Raw genomic sequence first — 20,849 nt, 5'->3', positions numbered from 1 at the left:
AAAACTTGCGCGAAAAGTTGCGATTTTTTTCGTAGCGTTAAAACTTAAAAGGCGCGACGTTTTGCGCAAGTTTTAACACTACGAAAAAATCGCAACTTTTTGCGCAAGTTTTAACGCTATGAAAAAATCGCAACTTTCGGAATGGCTACGAAAAACTCGCGTTTTTCCGCAAAAATCGTATTGGTAACGAAAAAGTCGCGATAATTTTCCGAAAAAATCGCGAAATACCGATCATTACGAAAAAAACGCAATCGGACGCATTCGGCCCGTTCGTGAGTAAGTAAATGGGCCCCTAAGGGTGAAGACACAAGGAGCTACATAGTAGCAGCTATTTTTTCACGGGTACTAAATACCAAAAATTACCCTGCCATAGACAATACTGAGAATTGCCTCTGCTAAAACACACGTACAGCCAATTATCAGTAAAAGATTAGCATTATCTATTTTAGTAGCTGCTACTAGTAGCTCCATGTAAGATTAGCATTATCTATTTTAGTAGCTGCTACTAGTAGCTCCATGTGTCTTCACCCTTAGGGCTGTGGCACACAGGGAGATTAGTCGCTGTGCGACAAATCTCCCTTGTCGCGGACGACTAATCTCCTGAAATGCCATCCTACCGGTTAAAATGTAAAACGCCAGTGGGATGGCATACATGGCGGGGCGATTTGGTGAAATCGATGAAGTTGCCTCGAGAGGTAGGATCTTATGATGCGTATTCTTGGCAAGCGTTTTTCAGCTTACCAAAAATATACGCCATATGCATCGTGTGGCGTGAGCCTAATATGCCTCAAGACAGTAGTTCATTGCAACCAATCATTATTTATCTTTCACCAGTGGTTTTCTGCTGTGTGGCATCAGCCTAAAAGTCTAATTGGTTGATATGCATTATCGAATTGCATTATAATTGCACCTGTGTTTATAAACCAGACCATGACACACACAGAGAATGAGCCTAAAGTATATCCCCATTGCAAATTGCTATGTGACATTGACTTTATTTGTTTAACAAATGCACCTGCGCTAATGGAGATCTTGCAAATCTTGTGTGTTTTGTCACATAAACAAATGAGATGGTACAATCCATAGTAGAGTATCCTAAAAAATAGTATTATATTTTAGTCCAAAAAAAAGGCAAAGAAATGAAAATACATAAAGCAATATGGAAGACAAAGCTTTGCAAATCAAAACATAACCTCCAAATTCATTTGAGCCAAAGTTTAAGACTATGGCTTTCCCCCCTTCTCCTAAACATAACAGAAACGGGCAAGACATATGTTTTGTATGTGGGTAGGTGGCTGTATGTATTGTGGCTATGGGTGTGCTGTGGCTATGGGTGTATTGTGGCTATGGGTGTGCTGTGGCTATGGGTGTATTGTGGCTATGGGTGTATTGTGCCTGTGGATGTAGTGTGGCTATGGGTGTAGTGTTGCTATGGGTGTATTGTTGCTATGGGTGTATTGTGCCTGTGGATGTTGTGTGGCTATGGGTGTAGTGTTGCTATGGGTGTATTGTTGCTATGGGTGTATTGTGCCTGTGGATGTTGTGTGGCTATGGGTGTAGTGTTGCTATGGGTGTATTGTTGCTATGGGTGTATTGTGCCTGTGGATGTAGTGTGGCTATGGGTGTAGTGTTGCTATGGATGTATTGTGGCTATGGGTGTAGTGTTGCTATGGGTGTATTGTTGCTATGGGTGTATTGTGCCTGTGGATGTTGTGTGGCTATGGGTGTATTGTTGCTATGGGTGTATTGTGGCTATGGGTGTATTGTTGCTATGGGTGCATTGTGGCTATGGGTGTATTGTTGCTATGGGTGCATTGTGGCTATGGGTGTATACATGTCAGGTTCCTGTAAGGCAGGTGACAGCAGGGACCATCCCAGTAGCCAATCTGCTCACTGAGCGCAATGACAGATGTTCCCATTGAGGTGACAGCTGCTGACAGTAGAAAGGGAAAGCTGTATATTACTGCAAGCAAAGCGCTGGAACACAAACACCCTATTCCCGCTATTGGTATGCTCCAGTCCCAGTCCCATGATGCCTTTATACTGTGGGCAGGAGTGGGTAGGCTGGCATATGCCTGTGCCGTGACTCTGTACCACCTGCTCCGTATAACCAACCCCCCCCCCCTTACCGTCTCCTTGGCAGCGCTGACAGGCAGCAGGATACTCGCACCCAATCGGTTCCCGTTATCCGGGGACTCTGTGAGGCGATAAGGCCGCTTTCCCCGGTGCCCAGCGCTGTAATCTCGGTAAGCGACATAACAAGCCAGAGCAGCCGCTGCCCCCGCAGCCCCGGACGCGAACAGAAGGAAGGAACCTCTCGGAGGGGGCAGAGCAGCCTTGGGGCCCGGTACCCCTAATGGGTGGGGGGCACGGAGCGCCCGCAGGAGGGTACGGAGAGCAGCCATAAAGGGGAGCTGAGGTGACAGGGATGAGAGGAGGAGGAGGCGAGGTGGGGGGGGAGGAGGAAAGATCGCGAGAAGGAAGGAAGTGTCCGGCAGTTCCATCCCTGTATCCCTGCCTCCGGCTCCGCAGCCAAATTGTACGGGGACTACTCCCTGCCTGTCTATTCGCATCTGTATAAAGGGAAGCTGCTGCGCTGGCTCATCTGGCAATGGGAGGCATTCAATGTCCTAAAGATTACACCTGGGGTCTAGTAACCCATAGCAACCAAACAGCAGGTAACATTGATAGAGCAACAGTCTGAAAGCAAGCATAACTGGACGCCATGGTTATGAGCCTGGTGCAAACCTTACATCTTTTAATAATTCATGTGCCACACCTATCATGCCATTATAGATGGCACCTGTCTCTGTTCCAGGGACACCTCTGTCTGTGGCATACCCTGCACTGGCAATTTTGCTTTTTGTGTACGTCTTCTGGTTGGGACTGCTAACTGGCACTCAAAATGTTGACCAGGTTTATTTTTATATGCCACACATTCAAGACTAGGAAGTCTGAGACTGCCATATAATACACTGCTACCTGGTGTAAAAAAAAAGCAGAGATTATATGTTCTCACCCATATAGCATAGTACAACATAAAGGTTAATATGTCTTTCACCTCACTGCTCACCTTCTCCCTCTTTGCACTTCCATCCACTCTAATACCTTGTCTGGTCTCTTGGCTTACTTTCTCCTTCTACAATTTTTTCTTCCCCCTCCCTCTCTCCTCATCCATTTTTTATTTTTCCTTTTTTTTTCCATCCCCTTCCCTTTCCCTACTATCTACTAACCATTATCCAACCTTCTTGCCTCATTACCAGAGGGGAATGTGGCCACAAAAGGCCTTGCCCCCCCCCCCATAAGGCCAGCTGGGAGGCCCTCAGTACATCTCCAGTGATTCTACAAGGAGGTGATCTAGGCATTTAGAAAGGATAGGACAGCTGGGGCCCAGTGCAAGTCTTGCCTGTAAGGCAGGGGTAGGGAACCTATGGCTCGGGAGCCAGATGGGGCTCTTTTGATGGCTCGCTGCCAAATCTTTAATAAAAAAAATAACGGGGGGTGTGGCCTGCGCTCGGCGGATAGAAGACGTGTTCTAAGCCTTAGAACATGTTTTCTATCCACCAAGCGCAGGCCACGCCCTCCTCTGCATCGCATCTGCATCCAGCATCCTTGGGACTCACCCTACCTTGCCTCGCAGCTTTCGCGGCCAAACATATTGTATGGCTCTCACGGAATTACATTTTAAAATATGTGGTGTTTAAGGCTTTCTCAGCCAAAAAGGTTCCGAACCCTGTTGTAAGGCATCAGTTAAAAGAGCTTCTCCAGCACTGAAATTTGTTTTGTATAAAACATTTTTTTATATTTAATTTTGAAATTTTACATGGGGCTAGCCATATTCTTCACTTTTTAAGGTGCTACAGTCATGTGACTTGTGCTCTGATAAGCTTTAGTGATATCACCCCCCTCAATTTTTGCCCCAGCAGCTGATCAGCAGAACAATGGGAAGGGAGCAAGATAGCAGCTCCCAGTAGATATCAGAATAGCACTCAATAGTAAGAAATTTAAGTCAAGCTTGGGACTCCTCCAGTTACGTGGGAGTAGGAGAAACAATAGGTTATCTGAAAGCAGTTCTAATGTGTAGCACTAGCTCCTTCTGAAAGCTCAGACTCAGGCACAATGCCTACACACCAATATTACAACTAAAAAATACATTTGTTGGTTCAAGAATAACATTTTAAATGGAGAGTGAATTATTTGCTTTGTAAACAGTGTAATTTAGAAGTGAAAAAGTATACCATAAAAATCATGACAGAATCACTGATTTTCCCCTTCAGTTCTGCTTTCCCTACCTCCCCTTTGCTACTTCTTTAGTATTCTCTTTATTTTTCCACCATTTTATTACAATACTTTCCCATTATACTTTCTCTTATACTTCACATTTTATTGACTCCCACAGCCCCACTCAAACCTTTTTTAATCTTTTTCCCCCCACTACATCGTTTCTAACACTTCTGCCTGTGTCAGCGCCTGCACCCCCACTCCTGATACGCTTTTTAAGATCACTGGAAGAGAATGTGGCGATGAAGGAGATAATTGGATATGAGCACAAGGTGGGAGAATGACCCCAAAAACTGGTAGTCAGCAACCTGAACTATGTCTTTAGAAATGTTTGTGCCTAATAAATTCCCTGGTTTTGAAAACTGAATAACTTTAAAGAAGTTTCTGTTTTCCTATTAATGATAATAAGTGCTCAGTGTCTGTCCCTCTTTAATCTATAGTTGTTAAAAGGGGTGCTTTTATAACATGAACCATTGCATATGTAACTGCAGGATTGCGATTACCACATTATGCCCCTTTTTAAAAATTGCTGAAGTGACAAATTGTCCATAAAATAAATAGTCATGCTTACAATTATGCAGTTATGTTTTAAACAACCCTTTAATAATTATTAACCCTTTAATAGCTTCTAGAGTGAGATAGTTAGACTGTTGTGAGCCGTTTTAGAAAGAGTTCTGAGACAAAATTTGAGGCAAATCCAGAGACTGTTCCTGGAAATTAGGGACAGCTGAAAATTATGGTGGACATGGTAGAACATAATCATTGGCATCTTCAGTGGGAATGATATGACATATGCCAAAAACAATGTTTATTTGTAACTGTTGTTATTGGTCCATTAATAAAAGCTTAATAAATCAAGGCTGGGATGCATTTATCTAAAATAGAATTATCTGAAAGACATGCAGCCCCAAAAACACTAGTTTGATTACTGCTTTAGAGGCAATATACAGTTTCCATGCAAGTCACACTTGAAATGTGAAACATAACACTTTAGAGGCAAAGTTAGATTTGTGACAGTTTTGACACAAGTGCTACTGCTTTATAAACCCCTCATGGTGTCCTATCTGGGATTTAGATGATTAACTATGTACACAATTAAGGGGATTAATGAAGCTGTTGGAAATGTGTCAGAATTGAAGCTTACCAGTCATCATCAACACATTTATGACATGTGATGACTTTGCTAGGCTTAAAGCCTCACTCTGAGAGTCACTCCTGCCACAATTAGTGTGATTCACAATTCAATAATTAATTAAGGATAATACCATTTCGCTATTTATTTATATATCACCAGCAAGTTAGGCTAAGCTTTTACAATAATAATATAGGGGGGTTTTACAAATTAACAAATCTTACAGAATGAAACAGTAGGATTAGAAGGCCCTCCCTGTATGCTCTTCTTACCATTATCTAGGTTGTGTGCAATCCCTCACATTATATTCAAGATATTTCAGGTACACAGAGGCCCAAACAGCCTTCTACCAGCCCACTAAATAGTGACTGTCTATGGCAGCTTACAGCAGCCTCTCTGGCATTTGCCATATTCCACAGATTGCCAGTCAGGGCCTAGGTAAACAATAGGGTTATCCATTCAACTGTACAACCCTTATTACAGGCAAATAGTTATACTTAATAGCTAAGCCTACTTGTCTCCTGCTTCTGGCATAGGAACTAGTCAATGCTCTAAATAATTGTAGACTGTGTGCGTGCAATATATGTTGGGACTAAGAATTGATTAATTATGTCTGTGCATACAAAATTACTAAATACACCACATCTGCACAGCTTAGAGTGCTATTCAAAAACTCACATTACTGCCCACACTGAATAGATCAATGGTCAAGACACAACTGGATCCACAATCCAGGGACCATACGTCACTTTTAGAAGAAGGGCAATGCACAGTAATGCCCATATTAATATACACCATCCTTTATTATTATTAACATGTATTTATAAAGCGCCAACATATTCTGCAGTGCTGTAAAATAAATGGGTTTATACATTAAACATACAGCATTCCATACAAAGAAACCAATAAGGTGAAGAGAGCCCTGCCAAAAAGAGCATAGTGTAAAAGCATAAAACTTAAATGGGGTAAGTTATCAACACTGGGCAGGTTTGCTTGTGGGAAGTAACCCATGGCACCCAATCAAATTGCTGCATTCATTGTGATTGGTGATTGGTTGCTATGGGTTGCTGCCTATGGGCAAATTTGCCCAGTGTTGATAAATGAGCCCAAAAGAGTATTATGTCAATAAAAGAATGGTAAGTAATTACAAAATACTACCAGTAGCAGTAGTAATGTACTTCAATCTGCTTGGGCTAAGGATAGAACTTGCCTGAATTTAGAACACATAGATTCAAGCTGCTTTTCTCCCTAAACAGACAAACTGATTTGTAACTACTTCCTGTATATAACTACAAATCCTTTGCTGTTTACACAAGGGGATTTTTTAAACTGCCAATTTAGGTATTAGAGTTGATGCTGAAAGACTGAACACAGAGGACTAAGTAGAGGATTAATAGAAATAAATGAAAGGTGCTATTTTGCCTCTTCAAGAAAACATTGTTTTTTAAGTTTTGACATTCATCATGCCTGTAGTATTAAAAGAACACAAAATGCTTGTATTTGAACAAAATATAGTTTTGGCACAGAAATGTATAGCAGCAAACTTTATTTTAAGTATGGTTCAGCACAATACTGTTTTTGCATTGATCAGTTAACTGCAGGAATAACTAAAAAAAAGCATCTGATTGCCATGGGTTACTGCCCAGGTACACAGGCATATCTGGGGCTGTTGCCACTTACCTCTCTTGCACTCAGTACAGGTTATTGGAGGCTGCATTATATGCAGGGAACAAGCAGAATTTCCAGTAAAGAAGTTACCAGGACTAAAAGTTCTAACCTTGCCTCATGGTAAAAACTCCCCCTAAATGCGGTAAAAACACCCCCTACTGAGGTGCAAATTTGCCGACTGTTAGTAAATGTGCTCTAACACCTCTTTCATTAGATATCGGCGAGAAAATGCACAGTTTTGTGTTTTGCAACAAAAATGTGTTAACCCTGTACTCTGAAAAAACTATTTCTTTTGACACAAGACATACGTAATAATAAAATATCAGGGCAGCATGGAGTTATTACTTGCCCTTAATTCTAATGTTTATTTTTTTAATAATATTTTATACTGGGTTTTTATACTAAGGGATTTTATACTAAGGGTTTAATTGTTACAAATTATATTTTAAATCAGAAAGGCGTTTAACAACTAATTTTAAGTTGTAAAACATGTCTTATTTTTAGGGTACTGATCATATTGTTTTAACTAACATAGCTTACCCTTAATGCAGCTAGTGTAGGAGCTCTCAAGACCTCACAGGTTGGATCTTGATGCCAAGAATTAAATTAAACAACTCATTTTCAAGCCTCAAGTTCTCAATACGTGTATGGATAAATTGGCTACTGAAGTATATTCCACAAAATGTACTTTTCCCACAGATATTATTTGTACATTTGTAGTATAGCTTAATAAAACTGGGCAAACAACATAAAATGTATCTGCAATGCTGAGCCCAGAGGCTTCCTATAGCACCAGCAAAACAATGTCTTTCAAAACTAGGCAGGCCATGACCACCTCTGGGGTTAGCCAAATCTGGCTGATCAGAATGCTTGGTTTCTAAACCAAACATTGAATCACATAGGGGGCCTGTACAGTCCAAGGACTACAGCCAAATAAGGTCCCTGCCCATTGGCAGATTCTTCTAGAGTGACAGCATAAGCACTAATATATTATCTCCATTGCGCATTACTCTTGCAATATCTAAAATATCTTATGAAAACCAGGTGAGAGGTTATTGAAGGTATTTTAAAGAACAACTAAACACCTTGAAATAATTAATGTTACATGATATTCTAAGTTTTACACTTCTCTTTATCAGCGCTAAACCACTAATCATCTTGCTATGGGTAAAGTTGCTAATGAAGGCAGTGTCTATAAATGCTAATCTGCACCAGTTTATCCCAATTTTATTAAAAATTAAGTCTAAAGTCACCATTTTGGTGCTGGCAAATTAACCCCCGTGTGGGTGTTTAGTTGGCCAGAATAGCAGCTCGAAGCTGCTACATGATATTAGCAGTACAAAACTGACAATATTATGAAAATTCCGCAGAAGAGAAAATTCATAGAAATTGCAGAAGTACTCACAAAAGCACTCAGCAATTTTACATCATTTTTAGGGGTGTTATCTAACTGCACTGAATCAAGTCATTTTTTTTAAAGAAATCACATTTTTTAAGAGATCAGATTGCTGACTAAATTGCAAATATTCAAAGAGATAATACCTTTATTTTTTCTCTTTGAACTAAGTGTTTGCTGTATGATTAGTGACCTACCTAGTGTTAATCTGCCCAATTTTGTAAAATTGAACTGCCTGCAACAATAATTTCCCCAAACTTCCTTGCATTAGTAATTGGACTTGTACAGATCAGAAGGTTTTAAATGTGCATTTCAAAATAAATGGAGACACGAAAGGGGAGATTTTTTTTTTGTTAACTAACCCTTAAATACTTGGTGATATTCATCCTATAATGTAAAAATACACTGATTTCATGCTATAGTTAGCCATGCCCTCTTGTTGTCTGTATGCCTCTTCTCGACGCTACTCCTTTTCTTCATGAGGTCCTGCAAATTAACCCAACACAGACCTGTCTTCAAAATTCAACATTAAATCCTTCTCTTCCTGAGTCTCCTCTTGAGGCAGAGCATGGGAGGCCCCCTTACTCATGCCAATATGGTGGCAACTTTGTCTGGATAGACCGAGAGCAGCTAATATTAAGCCATGTATAATTATTTAACATAAAGGCAAACTTGCACTAGTGCATTTTCCAAAGCAACTAAACTGTAATTAGCTTTGATCTGTCTAATTCTAATACTAATGAGTGCAGGTGTCTCATTGGTTGCTATAGTTTTTACAGTACATTGGTTCAAGGAGAACCAAAGGGAGAAATGTGATCAAAATGTTTTTTAGCTACCAAAGTGATCAAAATGGTTTTTATTTACCCACTCAGATGAATGTAAAATCCTCTAGTTGTGTCAAACACTTGCAATAACAGGTGTGAATTTATCTAGAATATCAAAGCAAGTGAGCAGTTGCCTGCTGCCTGCCACCACCATTGTCTGCCATTTACCATTCATTTGAATGGGTAAATAAGGCAGGTGGGGAAAGGGAATTTTGACTACCACAGTTCTGCTTAGTGTGGCATAGTCCCAAGCCTTCATCTCCTAGCCTTTGACTTTAATAAACTAACTACATTTTGTCTTTCTGCACCATTCCCAATTCTGCTGTGTATGCTCCAAACCTAAAAACGTCACATCTGGGGACTGACACGCCACCCCGTTCTAAACCACTGTTTTAATAACAAGTAAGGTTACAATGGAGATATTTAGTAGCCTGCCACTGAGCAAGGCTAGGGTGCAATTACAATGTTGTCAGCACAGGACTGACTTGGGTAGATTTGCTGATCATGTATATATTGCCACCATATCAGGGGCTAATGGAGACCTGTCTAGCTCCTTGTTAAATAGGTGCCTTTGTGTCAGTGACAAAAAAATCAGAAAGTTGCAGTATATATTTTGATTGTGTAGTATTACATATATAAAATATCTGGGTAACAGGTATAATAAAAAATATACATCAGCTAAAACTGATGATTATTTCAGCCTTCTGGTTGCAATCTTGGGATCCATCACTTAAACCTGCAGATGGCAGAAAGCCAAAATCATTGCTTTTCAGATGTTATTGGACTATAATTCCCAGCATTCCAGCAACTCCCTATGGTGGGAGCCATATTCTGAGTTTTTAAAGGCACAGAAGGAGGAAGACACTTTTGTTTGAAGAAGCTGCTAACACAAGGCTTTCCACTGTAGGTCTTAGAACTGCATATAAATATATAGCAGCTGGTCTATTTTTTGGGGCTAAACCTCCCTAAATCTTCAGTGTTCCTTGCATATGTTTAAAAGGCTCAAACCATAAAACTGAAACCCTGCCTTTGTCACAGAACTTTTGAAACTATTGGGGTGCACATTTACTAAAGGTCATATTTTTTTTGAGCAAAAATACAATTTTGATGTGAAAAAACTAGATTTTTTGCGGCATTTATAATGCGACAAAACTGTGACAAATCCAAAAGAATAAATACACCATCTAAAAGCTGTTAAGGTTATGTAGATGTCATTGGCAGGTGTTTTTTTCAACTGGAAGATCTTTTCTTGCTTCGTGGTTTTAGAAGTTTTCTGTTTTTTTTAATGCTTTCTTTTGTGCGACAATATTACATTTTTTTAGTTTTTTCCATAATTCTTTTCATTTGTGCTTTTTTAAAAGGCTGTTTTAATAAATCACTTGGCATTCGTAGTTTTAGAGAAAATGAGTGTAGTTGTGGTTTCAAAAACCTCTAAAAATTCGAAAATAAGAATGTTGATAAATGGGCCTCCCCAAGTTGTAGTGCATTAGCAGATACTAATATCTGGTCCCAGTGGCCAAGCCCGCCTGGTGCCCTAGTGAAACCAGGCCTGCCACCTCACCCCCCACACAAACTAATGCGAATGATTGCACGTAAGGTGATGGGCAGAGTTGTGAGGTAAGTTACTAGTGGACACTGAGGGGACAAGGGCCCAGACTAGGGGAAGAGGTACGTGCCTAGCACCCCCACTTTTTCCCCCTAGGCATATGCCTCTTCTGCCTACCCCTATTCCAGCCCTGTCTGGTCCTGCAGAAATTATTATTGGAGTTAGCTGAGGGTCTGCAGGTTGTAAATCCCTGATCTGGGGAGCCACAGGCTTAATGTCACTGAAATTTACAAATTAATATTATTTGTCCCTGTGTATAGGGAACCTTGGCTTAAGCCCGTGGCTGTTAATAATCATTCTGTGGCCTGACCAGCAGCACAGCCCATTGTCTGGCCGTCTTTGTTACAGGTGAGACAGTTGTGCTCGCTGAGCGCGTACCTGCCCAGTAAATCGGTGGTTGGACTGATTTATTTTTTGTTTGTTGCAATATCAATAAAAACCCTGGGTGTGAGTTATAAACTACTCCAAATCTTCCCTTTCCATTCATTTGGATACAAAGGCACTTGCGAAATTGTTGCTTTTGGGAGATGTAACTTTGATCTCACTTTCTTTGAATTAACACTGCAATTAAGCAGATTTTGTTCAAAGCACAAACTCATTGGCTGGTGTTTTACACTGGTGTGATAATGTTTACACAGATGTGCTTTGAAATCGCGATTATGGTGGATTTCAGATCCCACCACATGACAGAATCCTGTCATTTGAAAGGTAAATAATGTAACATATACCTGCTACAAACTATTTCAATGACAACCTGAATCTATTGGGGAGTGTTTTATCTATTTACAGCTTTTAGCTAGGGGGTTAGTTATTCCCCACTAAATTGCTGCTTTAAAGGAGGCATTTTATAGTTCAGGTGCACTGAAAGCTGAGGGTTTCTCAAGGTGTGGGGATGGTGCCCAAGCATCTGCCCATTAATTCCTCCCAAACACTGCTGGGAAATTTGTAAGGAACCTCAGATCTATTTCATCTCCTCCAATCAGGCTCATGTTCAGCTATGGTGTCATTGGGGCCTCATAAAGGTTTAGTTCTCATTACACTTTTATGTACTTATGAAAGTACAGTAAATAAGGTCTGTATAAATTACATGTACCTATAGTGTTATAATAAAGTGAGATACTGATGTTTTTGTGTGTCCCTGAAAGAAAACTGATGTTTTTGTGTGTGCCTGAAAGAAAGAAAAAAGGTGTGAATGAACGTTGCCATACATTACTCTCGCCAACAGACAGATACAGTAAGAGGGGCTACAGTAAGTTGGCCCATATGTATGGCCAACTTTGTATTGTTCTGTTTCTTCGAGCAGTATGGTCAAAGTCAGCCTGACCACGTTATGTTTCTTGCAAGATCCCCTTAGTGTTTATCTAACAAGCACTTTTGCCCCTGGGAATGCTGCGCTCAGAGAGCAGGGTCTGAAGGCCCATTTAACTGCTGCTCCCTAACTTTCCATTTCCAAATGACACACAATTTAAGGGGTGAAAGGGAGGACACCTATGTGCCTCCCCCCACTTGCCCCTCTTGGATAGAGCACTGTCTAGTGCAGGTAGCAATCTAGTTAATGGGCTAGCCCTATGTTTCTGTGCTTTGAAACAGGCGTCTCTGTGCTTCAAAATGAAGCGCAATGGTCTGCAGCAATTGCAAACAGCAGAACACAGTGTGCAAAGTACCAGATAAGGCCGATTGCAGCCATTTTTTTGCACTTTGCACACTGTGTCATTTTCTGTTGTGCTTTACTTTTTGCCAATTGTGCCTAAAGACAATGTTAATGTATGCATATAGGAATATAACATGATAGGAAAATTGAAAAAAAAATGATTAAACAATTAAACTGGAAAGCGTTATTACACTTGCTAAATAATTGACCCACTAATAATGCTATAGACATACATTTAGAGTTTATATTTCTGCCATGAAATTGACTTCCCAGCATCCCCCTCGCTACCTGATGCTATATTAATATTATCTACACATTCTGGTGGTAAAAGAAATGCTAGATTCTACTTGCTACAAGACTTTATGCTGCAGATCTATAGTTGAAAATTAACTCCCTGCATCCTCTGTTTATGGAAGGAGACTATAAATGGGCGTTATGCGCACTACATATACCACTCCTCATACAACTTGCCCTTGTGCTATGCCCGCTCCAGAGCAGTTCATTATGTTTAGAAAGTTTAGTAAGAGGCGGATTTTGTTCTACTTATTGTACATTCCCATGAGGCACAACTGATACTCCCATGGTGCTGTTTTTTTAACCTTCGGTCCTCAGGTTGCTGAACTACACTGCCAGAATCCTCCAGTATATAATAATAATAAGGTTAGTACCACACTGGGGCAGATTATCAGCCTGTGGAAAAATCAGATTGGTGGTCAGTGGGGGCAATGACTAAGAAGCAGTTTTAATGTATGTTATGCAAAACATTGTATTCCTAAAGTTAAGTGGGGCCTAAAATGATTTTACTGTGGGCCCCAATAACTTTGAGTTAGGCCAGCAACATGCAGCACTCTAACAATATGTTTGCATAGAATGTCCCATCTGGTTAGTCCCATCCTGGGTTACATACAGTTGTACAGGAGAATGTTTCAGAAAGGGTGGGCAGGTACTGCAGGTAACAATGCCAGGAGTAATTCTATGCCTCTCCGGGCCCCAGGAGGGGCTGTCATTCACTCCCATTTTTTTTTAAAGAAGAAGAAGGAATTTGGGATGTGTGTGTGTGTTTGTTCCCATGATGTATGTGAGAGTCTGGGAAGGTCTAAGGAGGAGGAGCCGCCCCCTTTCCCTTCTCTACCTTTCTTTGCACCTGTCCAGGCAAGGCACTAGCAGCACCTCCTGCATCCCAGCAGCACCTTCTCTGTGGCCCCTCACATCTGCCCCCACATGTCATTTGGCATCACTCACAGGAGTCGCTGATGCTGCTCTCGCAATGTGGATTATGGTGATCATGGTGACTAACGCTGCATTTGAATGGTCCTGCGATGAAAAGAAGCCACTTTGCACATCCTTACCAGCGCTGTGCGAGGTGTGAACAGAGAGTGCTTTGAGTCACTGTCTGACAACGTGCTTCATTAACATATGTCAACTTGCCCAATATACATACCCTTCGTACATATACCGGCGACAAGCGCTCACTCGCCTACTAGCACAGAGCTCTGGAGAAGGCAACTACATGCCGAAACAGATCTGCCACTGACCTGGACACTTGTTTCTTCACCATCATTCTTTTGGGGATTTTGGGACTTGTGTGTCATCCGCCTTAGAGTCATTGTGCACATGGCTCCTGTGGCCGACGTGAGCACCTTCCTCGGTGGGTTTGATGCCCTGGGACAGGTAGGCTCCCACTTCTTGCTGCCGCCTGCCAAGGACAGCCCTCTGCTCTTCAACGATCCCCTGGCTCAGTCTGAGCGACTCTCCCGCAGCGCCCCCTCCGACCTGTCGCATCTCCAGGGAATCCTGCGCCGCCGCCAGCTCTACTGTAGGACCGGCTTCCACCTGCAGATACTGCCGGACGGGAATGTGCAGGGCACACGGCAGGATCACAGCCGCTTTGGTACGTATCGCTGCCCCATACTGTAGCGGCTTTATTATCCCTACTAATCCCCCTGCAGATAACGAGGTGCCGGGATTAGCAGCAAGGTGTGCAGGGAGCTGCCATAATCCTGTGGCTCTCACACTTTAACGTGGGACACTTGGCACCACACTGACACCTTCATGCCTCTGATATTCCAGAATTGGACCTAAATGCATAATCTTCCGCAATTATAGGCTAATTGGCAACCTTGTAATTTGGTATGAATACAGATTGTTACAGGATACCAAGATGCCCGTTTTAGGCTTTAATCTACAATAAATCAATGCAACACTTTTTTTTACATTTTTCTAAGAGCAACAGCGAGATTGTATGGCATATTTCCGTAATTATCAAACAGCGGCGTTCTGAAGGTTGTTGCATTAGCCTGCGCTGCTTTAAAGGCTCAGGAACCATGACGGCTTCAAAGCCTGCAAAACATACTTGTTGTTGAAAGCAGCACTGTAGAGCTGAAAGCCACATACAGTTGCACCTCTTTCCTCATACACCCAGGCTGATAAATCAGTGTCCTGATATGCGGCTGCACCTATGGATCATACACCCAGGCTAGTTATGTTCCTACTGTGCGCCTGTTATACACTTGTACCTAATTCTCCTTCACATAAGCTAGTCATGGTTAGTACTGCCATACAGTTGTACCTATTTATCAGGTAGCCTGACCACATATACACACACACACATATACACACACACACTAGTCAGGGTATGCAATGTGTGCCTGATATATAGTTGGAAGGCATGCACACAACAGTCATATAAAGTATGTAGCTATGTTTATTTTCCATAGCACTAATCTGCCCGCTTTCCTCCTTCTTCATGTTCAGATGGGTGCCTTCTGTACACCTGCTGCCTGGGTTTTCTCACCCTGTTCCTAAGAACAGATCCTTTCACCTTGTGTGGTTTGTAAAGAAAATACAGTAAATCCCCAAGGTATAATTCAGATTGCTAAATAGTTAATCCTGCTGTAACCTCATACCGTTCAGCAAGCAATACTTTGCAGAACCCTGCTCTTATGTTCCCCTTTAAATATACTTCACTCCCACAGAGGCACAAAAAAAAGGAAAGGGATGGAAACGCTTATCTGACAGGAAGAGTGAATAATCCTAGTGTATTTATTCAGTTTCCTTTTATCTGAACAACCCAACTGTGGTTGATAGTCTGTAATTTTTCTTTAAAGCCGTATTGATTCAGTGACTGCAAGACGAGATTAAACGTTTTCCGTAAGTCCTAATAATAACATACCTGTGTGTATAGGAACAGGCCCACTGGCACCTCAAGGGTTAACTAACCCCCTAAGCAGCTCATTGGCTTGAAAAATAAAACAAACTGCATCTAAAGTGTACTCAGTGTTAGCTAAGGGGCCCAGCTGCCAAATATGTTCAGGGGGATTCTGAGTGTCAGTGTTCAACAAATGCTTAAACTTCAAATGTGTAAACTTGTAACTTTAGTTAACTGAAGGGGTTAATTTATATGGCAACTCATTGGGCTGGGGAGCTGGAACTCCATGCATGTTTTGTAATGGGTTCAAATTCATCTAGAAACACTGGGCTGGAGCCTTACATGGGGCCAAGCTGAGCAGGGAAGATACATGAAGTGAGAGATAGTATGCACACATTAAATAATAGAGAGGAATTACAAGAGAGAGATCAAAGATGTGCTGCAGTTCTTTTATATGTTTCCCTTTTGTACTGTTCCTATTCTCCTAATGCTTCCCTCTGATGTGGTCTCATAGGCGACTGACTCACCTGCTTACACCCTTTTTTTAAGAATGGCTTTGAAAACTATATCCCACTGTAGACAAAATACCTCCATATCCTCCATATGGTAGTGGTGTTTGCATCCCATTAGAAACTACTGTAACAGCAGTAGTGCTTCTTTTTTTTAAGAATTATAGGGAACTGATTAAAACCTAATATTGTGGAATACTGAGGTTTTTTTACTGGCATTTTTGCACATTTGTAATAAATTGATCTTCTATTATTTGCAGGTATCCTTGAATTCATCAGTGTAGCTATTGGCTTGGTCAGCATTCGAGGGGTCGACACTGGCCTTTACCTTGGGATGAACGATAAAGGAGAACTGTTCGGATCGGTAAGTACTTTTGTGTGATAAGCAAGCAATAAGTACTTAACTCTGATTAATGGATGGGCTACAGTTGCACTGTGTTACTACATAATCCATTTTTTTGCAAATGCTTTGATAAATAAGTATGTTACATTTGAATTTATCTGAAGATATTCTAAAACTAGAATTCTAGTTCACCCAGCCCTTTACTAAAACTTTCTCATTACTACTGACTAGTTCTGCCCATTATAAATTGTGATTTTTTTTGTTGCATTTGTTGAGCGCCTTTTATCTTTTGTGCATGTTATATATTATCTGTTATCTCTGAGAATGGCTTTCCTTAATACACAGGGTGCCAGATACATTGTTTTGCCACTTCTTTGATGTAGAACTTCATAGTTAACAGAAAGGCAGCCAATCTGTCCCAATAACATTCCTGCACACCACTGGCCTGCCATCTTTTTTGTTATTACAATTATTATATTGTAAAATTATACTTTGTTTCAAACAACCTTGTTTAATTAAATATTCCTTTATTTATCTGCAGGAAAAACTGACTTCAGAGTGCATTTTCCGGGAACAGTTTGAGGAGAACTGGTACAATACCTATTCATCAAATTTATACAAACATGGAGACTCTGGAAGGCGGTACTTTGTAGCACTTAACAAAGATGGGACCCCTAGAGATGGAACCAGAGCTAAAAGACATCAGAAATTCACACATTTTTTGCCCAGACCTGTAGATCCTGAAAAAGTTCCAGAACTCTACAAAGATGTCATAGGATACAGCTGAAGCAGCACCTGGCCTCTACAGGGATGTACATGAAACCTGGGCTTTTCATGAAGAAAGGAAACAGTGCCTTGAAAGAGTCATGGACTTCTTGGAAGACCACAAAGACGGTGGTGCTACTGGAAATGTCTCTAGGGCTGTGTGGATGACCATGCTCCAGCCAGTGGAGAAAGGAGCAAGAAGACTGATCACATTGCGGCTCATGTGTGCAACATTGAAGCCTATGAGTGCATCTGATTTATCAATTCTAGAACCTCTACTAAGGAAATTCGAAGAAAGAGCTTAGGCCAAAGACAAACCAAACCCAGTGCTGGTCCATCATGTCACTTATGCTCGTTTGCAAGCTTGTCCGAGAATTTTATATGTCGAGCGAAGAAACGTTCTTTATATTTTCATAAAATAATATTGCTGTTTGAAACCTGTGGACTTAATAACCGTATTTATTTTTTATACTTATTTATTTAAAAAAAAACTATATTTTTTATGTTTATGTCAATAGAAATTGTGTGTAGATGTTCTATGATGGGTGAGAAGACATCTGCCAATGTTAAACCACACTCCCTAATTTTAACCACTTCATACAGACGCCTCAAAATTTCAGAGTCAGTATCTGCCTTGGACAACAAAAATAACATGGGACGTGTCATCAGAATGTCTTTTGTCCTACCAATGTTGTTATTGATGTGTATGGATGGAGTTTTGTACTAACTGCCCATTTAGCAGGAAATTAAAAAAAACCCAATGAAATTAAAGGAACAGTCTGTTTTATTTTGGCAAGTAATATTGGTATTACCTGTATGCACTGACATTAATATCCCAAAAGACTATTTAATAGAACTTCCTGGTGCTTTTTATAGAGCTTTGTCATTATAGTCAATGTTAAAGATTATTTTTTTAACTTTCTTTTGTAAGATAAGGTTGGGTACTTGGCAGAACTCATGGTAGTTAGGGTTTCATATCAGTTAACTCCTGAACATGTTTCCTCTAACAAATACATGGAGCTATCAACATCAAAGCCCTGTTTACACAAGCAACGTAGTTGGCATAGTGTCTCATTGCAAGTAATGTTCAGATGAGTTGTTACATGGGCAATAGGCTTCATTTAAAATAAACTAATTACACTGTATTTACATATGTTAAGGAAGTATTTGGTTCTCGGGCTATGGGGCTAGACCCAAAGGGGGCCCAGAGCCTTGGCTGGAAAAAAAGGGGTCCAACCTGAAGTCCAGTTAGTGCAATATTTATAGAGAATGCATATTTGCTCTTAGTTTTACAAGCCTAAACTAATGGTAAGTTAAAAAGAAATGTGAACAGAACACTTTTTGGCTTCCTTATGAAGTCTTGTTATGATTCAGCACTAACCTTCATCCTGCTTAAAGCCCTGTACTGGCCAATAAGGATTCTAATAAGGAAATGAGAAGCAAAATATGACAACACGTGTAATAACTGATCCTTTGATCCTCAAGAACTTGAATCTCTTAGGATTCATATTAGCCATAGATTATTAGATTATCCTGCCAAAGGAGTCTTATATTTAATTGTATTCATTGGTCAGGATCAGTTTATACTATTCCTTATCAGAGTGGTCAGTTAAATCTGAGTCTCCATAGATTCCTGCTGTAATACAATGGGCACCATTGGGCAAAGGGCCATGGAAAGTGGTAGACTGTGCTGTTGCTCTGAACAGATCTGCTCTACTGCGGGAAACTTAACTCCTGCAAATGCTTTCCCACAGGCAATAATGTGAATTGGCAATGGAAAAACATATGTGTTGCTTTGTTTTTTCGAAGTTGCCTTGCGAAGAAACTTTTGGCGACTTCAGAAAAACTAAGGACGCATATGTCTTCCCACCAGCAGTTTACATTGTTGCTGGTGGGAAAGCATTTTTTGGGAGATTTGTCACCCACGGTAGTGCAGATTATCACAGGTAACAAATGTCACCGTGTGCCATGGCCCTTACAGGATTATGTAATAAAAACTGCAAAGCTTTATGCAAGTGTAGTAACCCATAGCAACCAATCAACAAGTAGCATTTACTGGTCAGATATTTAAAAACAAACATCTGATTGGTTGCTATGGGTTTCTAGATCTGGGTAAATGTTCATGTGCTTTTATTACATTGGCCCACTGGTATAACAAGCTTTATATGTTTATATGGTTTCAGAATGCATGGCTGATCAGTGTAATGCCTTATATACTAATTATATACTGAAACAAAGTTGCTGCCCTCAGCTAAACGTTAAAGTTGCATGGCATCACAGACAGTTGTACAGTATAATAATTTTAACTCCAGTTATTTTTATATTGTAGTACCGTCCATATGATTTCATTTCTGTTGCTTAGCATAGTAAGCAGAATGTGAAAGGAAAGCATGTTGCAAACCCAACAGTGCCTCAGTGGAAATGATGCTAGCTTGGACTGCTTCTTGGGGTTTCTTTGTCTTTAAATATGCAGAAAGGTAAATATGAGCCTTCCACGGACATTAGCCGTACAGTCGCAAACAATGATTGTGAAGAACAAAAGAAACTGAGATTCATCCCAGCGATTCTATGCTCCATATTCACTTGCAGGGGGATGTTGCAATTAGCAGTCCTTTCAGTCAACACATTTTGTGTGATGTACTCTTTTAACAAGTCTTTTCATGTTTCTCTACTGCTCAGCTCTCTTCTTTTATTTTGGAAGCTTAATCCGCAGATACCGTTAACCCCTTCCTGATCTGCAGATGCATGAGTCCTTTAAGGGGAGGGGATGTAAACTATTTCTAAGGGGCACATTTACTAATCCATGAACGTCCGAAAAGCGTCCGAATGTGTTTTTTTTGTAATGATCGGTATTTTGCGATTTTTTCATAAATTGTTGCGACTTTTGCGTAGCCGTTACAACTTTTTTGTAAATTGTTGCGACTTTTTCGTAGCGTTACAACTTGCACGAATTGTCGTGACTTTTCCGTAGCCATCGCGCTGAGTACGAAAGTTTCGGATTCATTCAAGCCTCAGTATCATGACTTTCCTTGGGCCAGGTTGGAGCTGCAGAGCGCCATTGAGCCCTATGGGAGGCTTTCCTTGGGCCAGGTTGGAGCTGCAGAGCACCATTGAGCCCTATGGAAGACTTTCCTTGGGCCAGGTTGGAGCTGCAGAGCGCCATTGAGCCCTATGGGAGACTTTCCTTGGGCAAGGTTGGAGCTGCAGAGTGCCATTGAGCCCTATGGGAGGCTTTCCTTGGGCCAGGTTGGAGCTGCAGAGTGCCATTGAGCCCTATGGGAGACTTTTCTTGGGCCAGGTTGGAGCTGCAGAGTGCCATTGAGCCCTATGGGAGACTTTCCTTGGGCCGGGTTGGAGCTGCAGAGTGCCATTGAGCCCTATGGGAGACTTTCCTTGGGCCGGGTTGGAGCTGCAGAGTGCCATTGAGCCCTATGGGAGACTTTCCTTGGGCCGGGTTGGAGCTGCAGAGTGCCATTGAGCCCTATGGAAGACTTTCCTTGGGCCGGGTTGGAGCTGCAGAGTGCCA

General features: G+C 41.1%; 2 protein-coding genes across 6 annotated transcripts in view; one reads left to right on the top strand and one right to left on the bottom strand.

Moving 5' to 3' along the window:
• Positions 1 to 2,549, bottom strand: part of micu3 (mitochondrial calcium uptake family member 3) — a 77,944-nt gene extending 75,395 nt beyond the window's left edge. For 4 of the 5 annotated variants that reach the window (XM_004911193.4, XM_031895418.1, XM_031895417.1 and 1 more), the window contains exon 1: positions 2,130 to 2,549. In XM_004911193.4, coding sequence (XP_004911250.2) covers positions 2,130 to 2,504 — 375 coding nt within the window. In that variant the 5' untranslated portion in view covers positions 2,505 to 2,549. The remainder of the gene's footprint in view (positions 1 to 2,129) is intronic. The other variant, XM_031895419.1, reaches the window with a different exon arrangement.
• Positions 2,550 to 14,084: 11,535 nt separating this feature from the next.
• Positions 14,085 to 18,094, top strand: fgf20 (fibroblast growth factor 20). Its single transcript, NM_001143927.1, is given in 3 exon segments — positions 14,085 to 14,449; positions 16,476 to 16,579; positions 17,100 to 18,094. Coding segments are annotated over 3 exon segments (627 nt in total). The 5' UTR covers positions 14,085 to 14,172; the 3' UTR covers positions 17,346 to 18,094.
• The last annotated feature ends 2,755 nt before the right edge of the window (positions 18,095 to 20,849 follow it).

Source organism: Xenopus tropicalis, chromosome 1 (genome assembly GCF_000004195.4).
Source record: "Xenopus tropicalis strain Nigerian chromosome 1, UCB_Xtro_10.0, whole genome shotgun sequence".
NCBI classification, from domain to species: domain Eukaryota; kingdom Metazoa; phylum Chordata; class Amphibia; order Anura; family Pipidae; genus Xenopus; species Xenopus tropicalis.
This window is presented reverse-complemented; position numbering and strand designations above follow the sequence as displayed.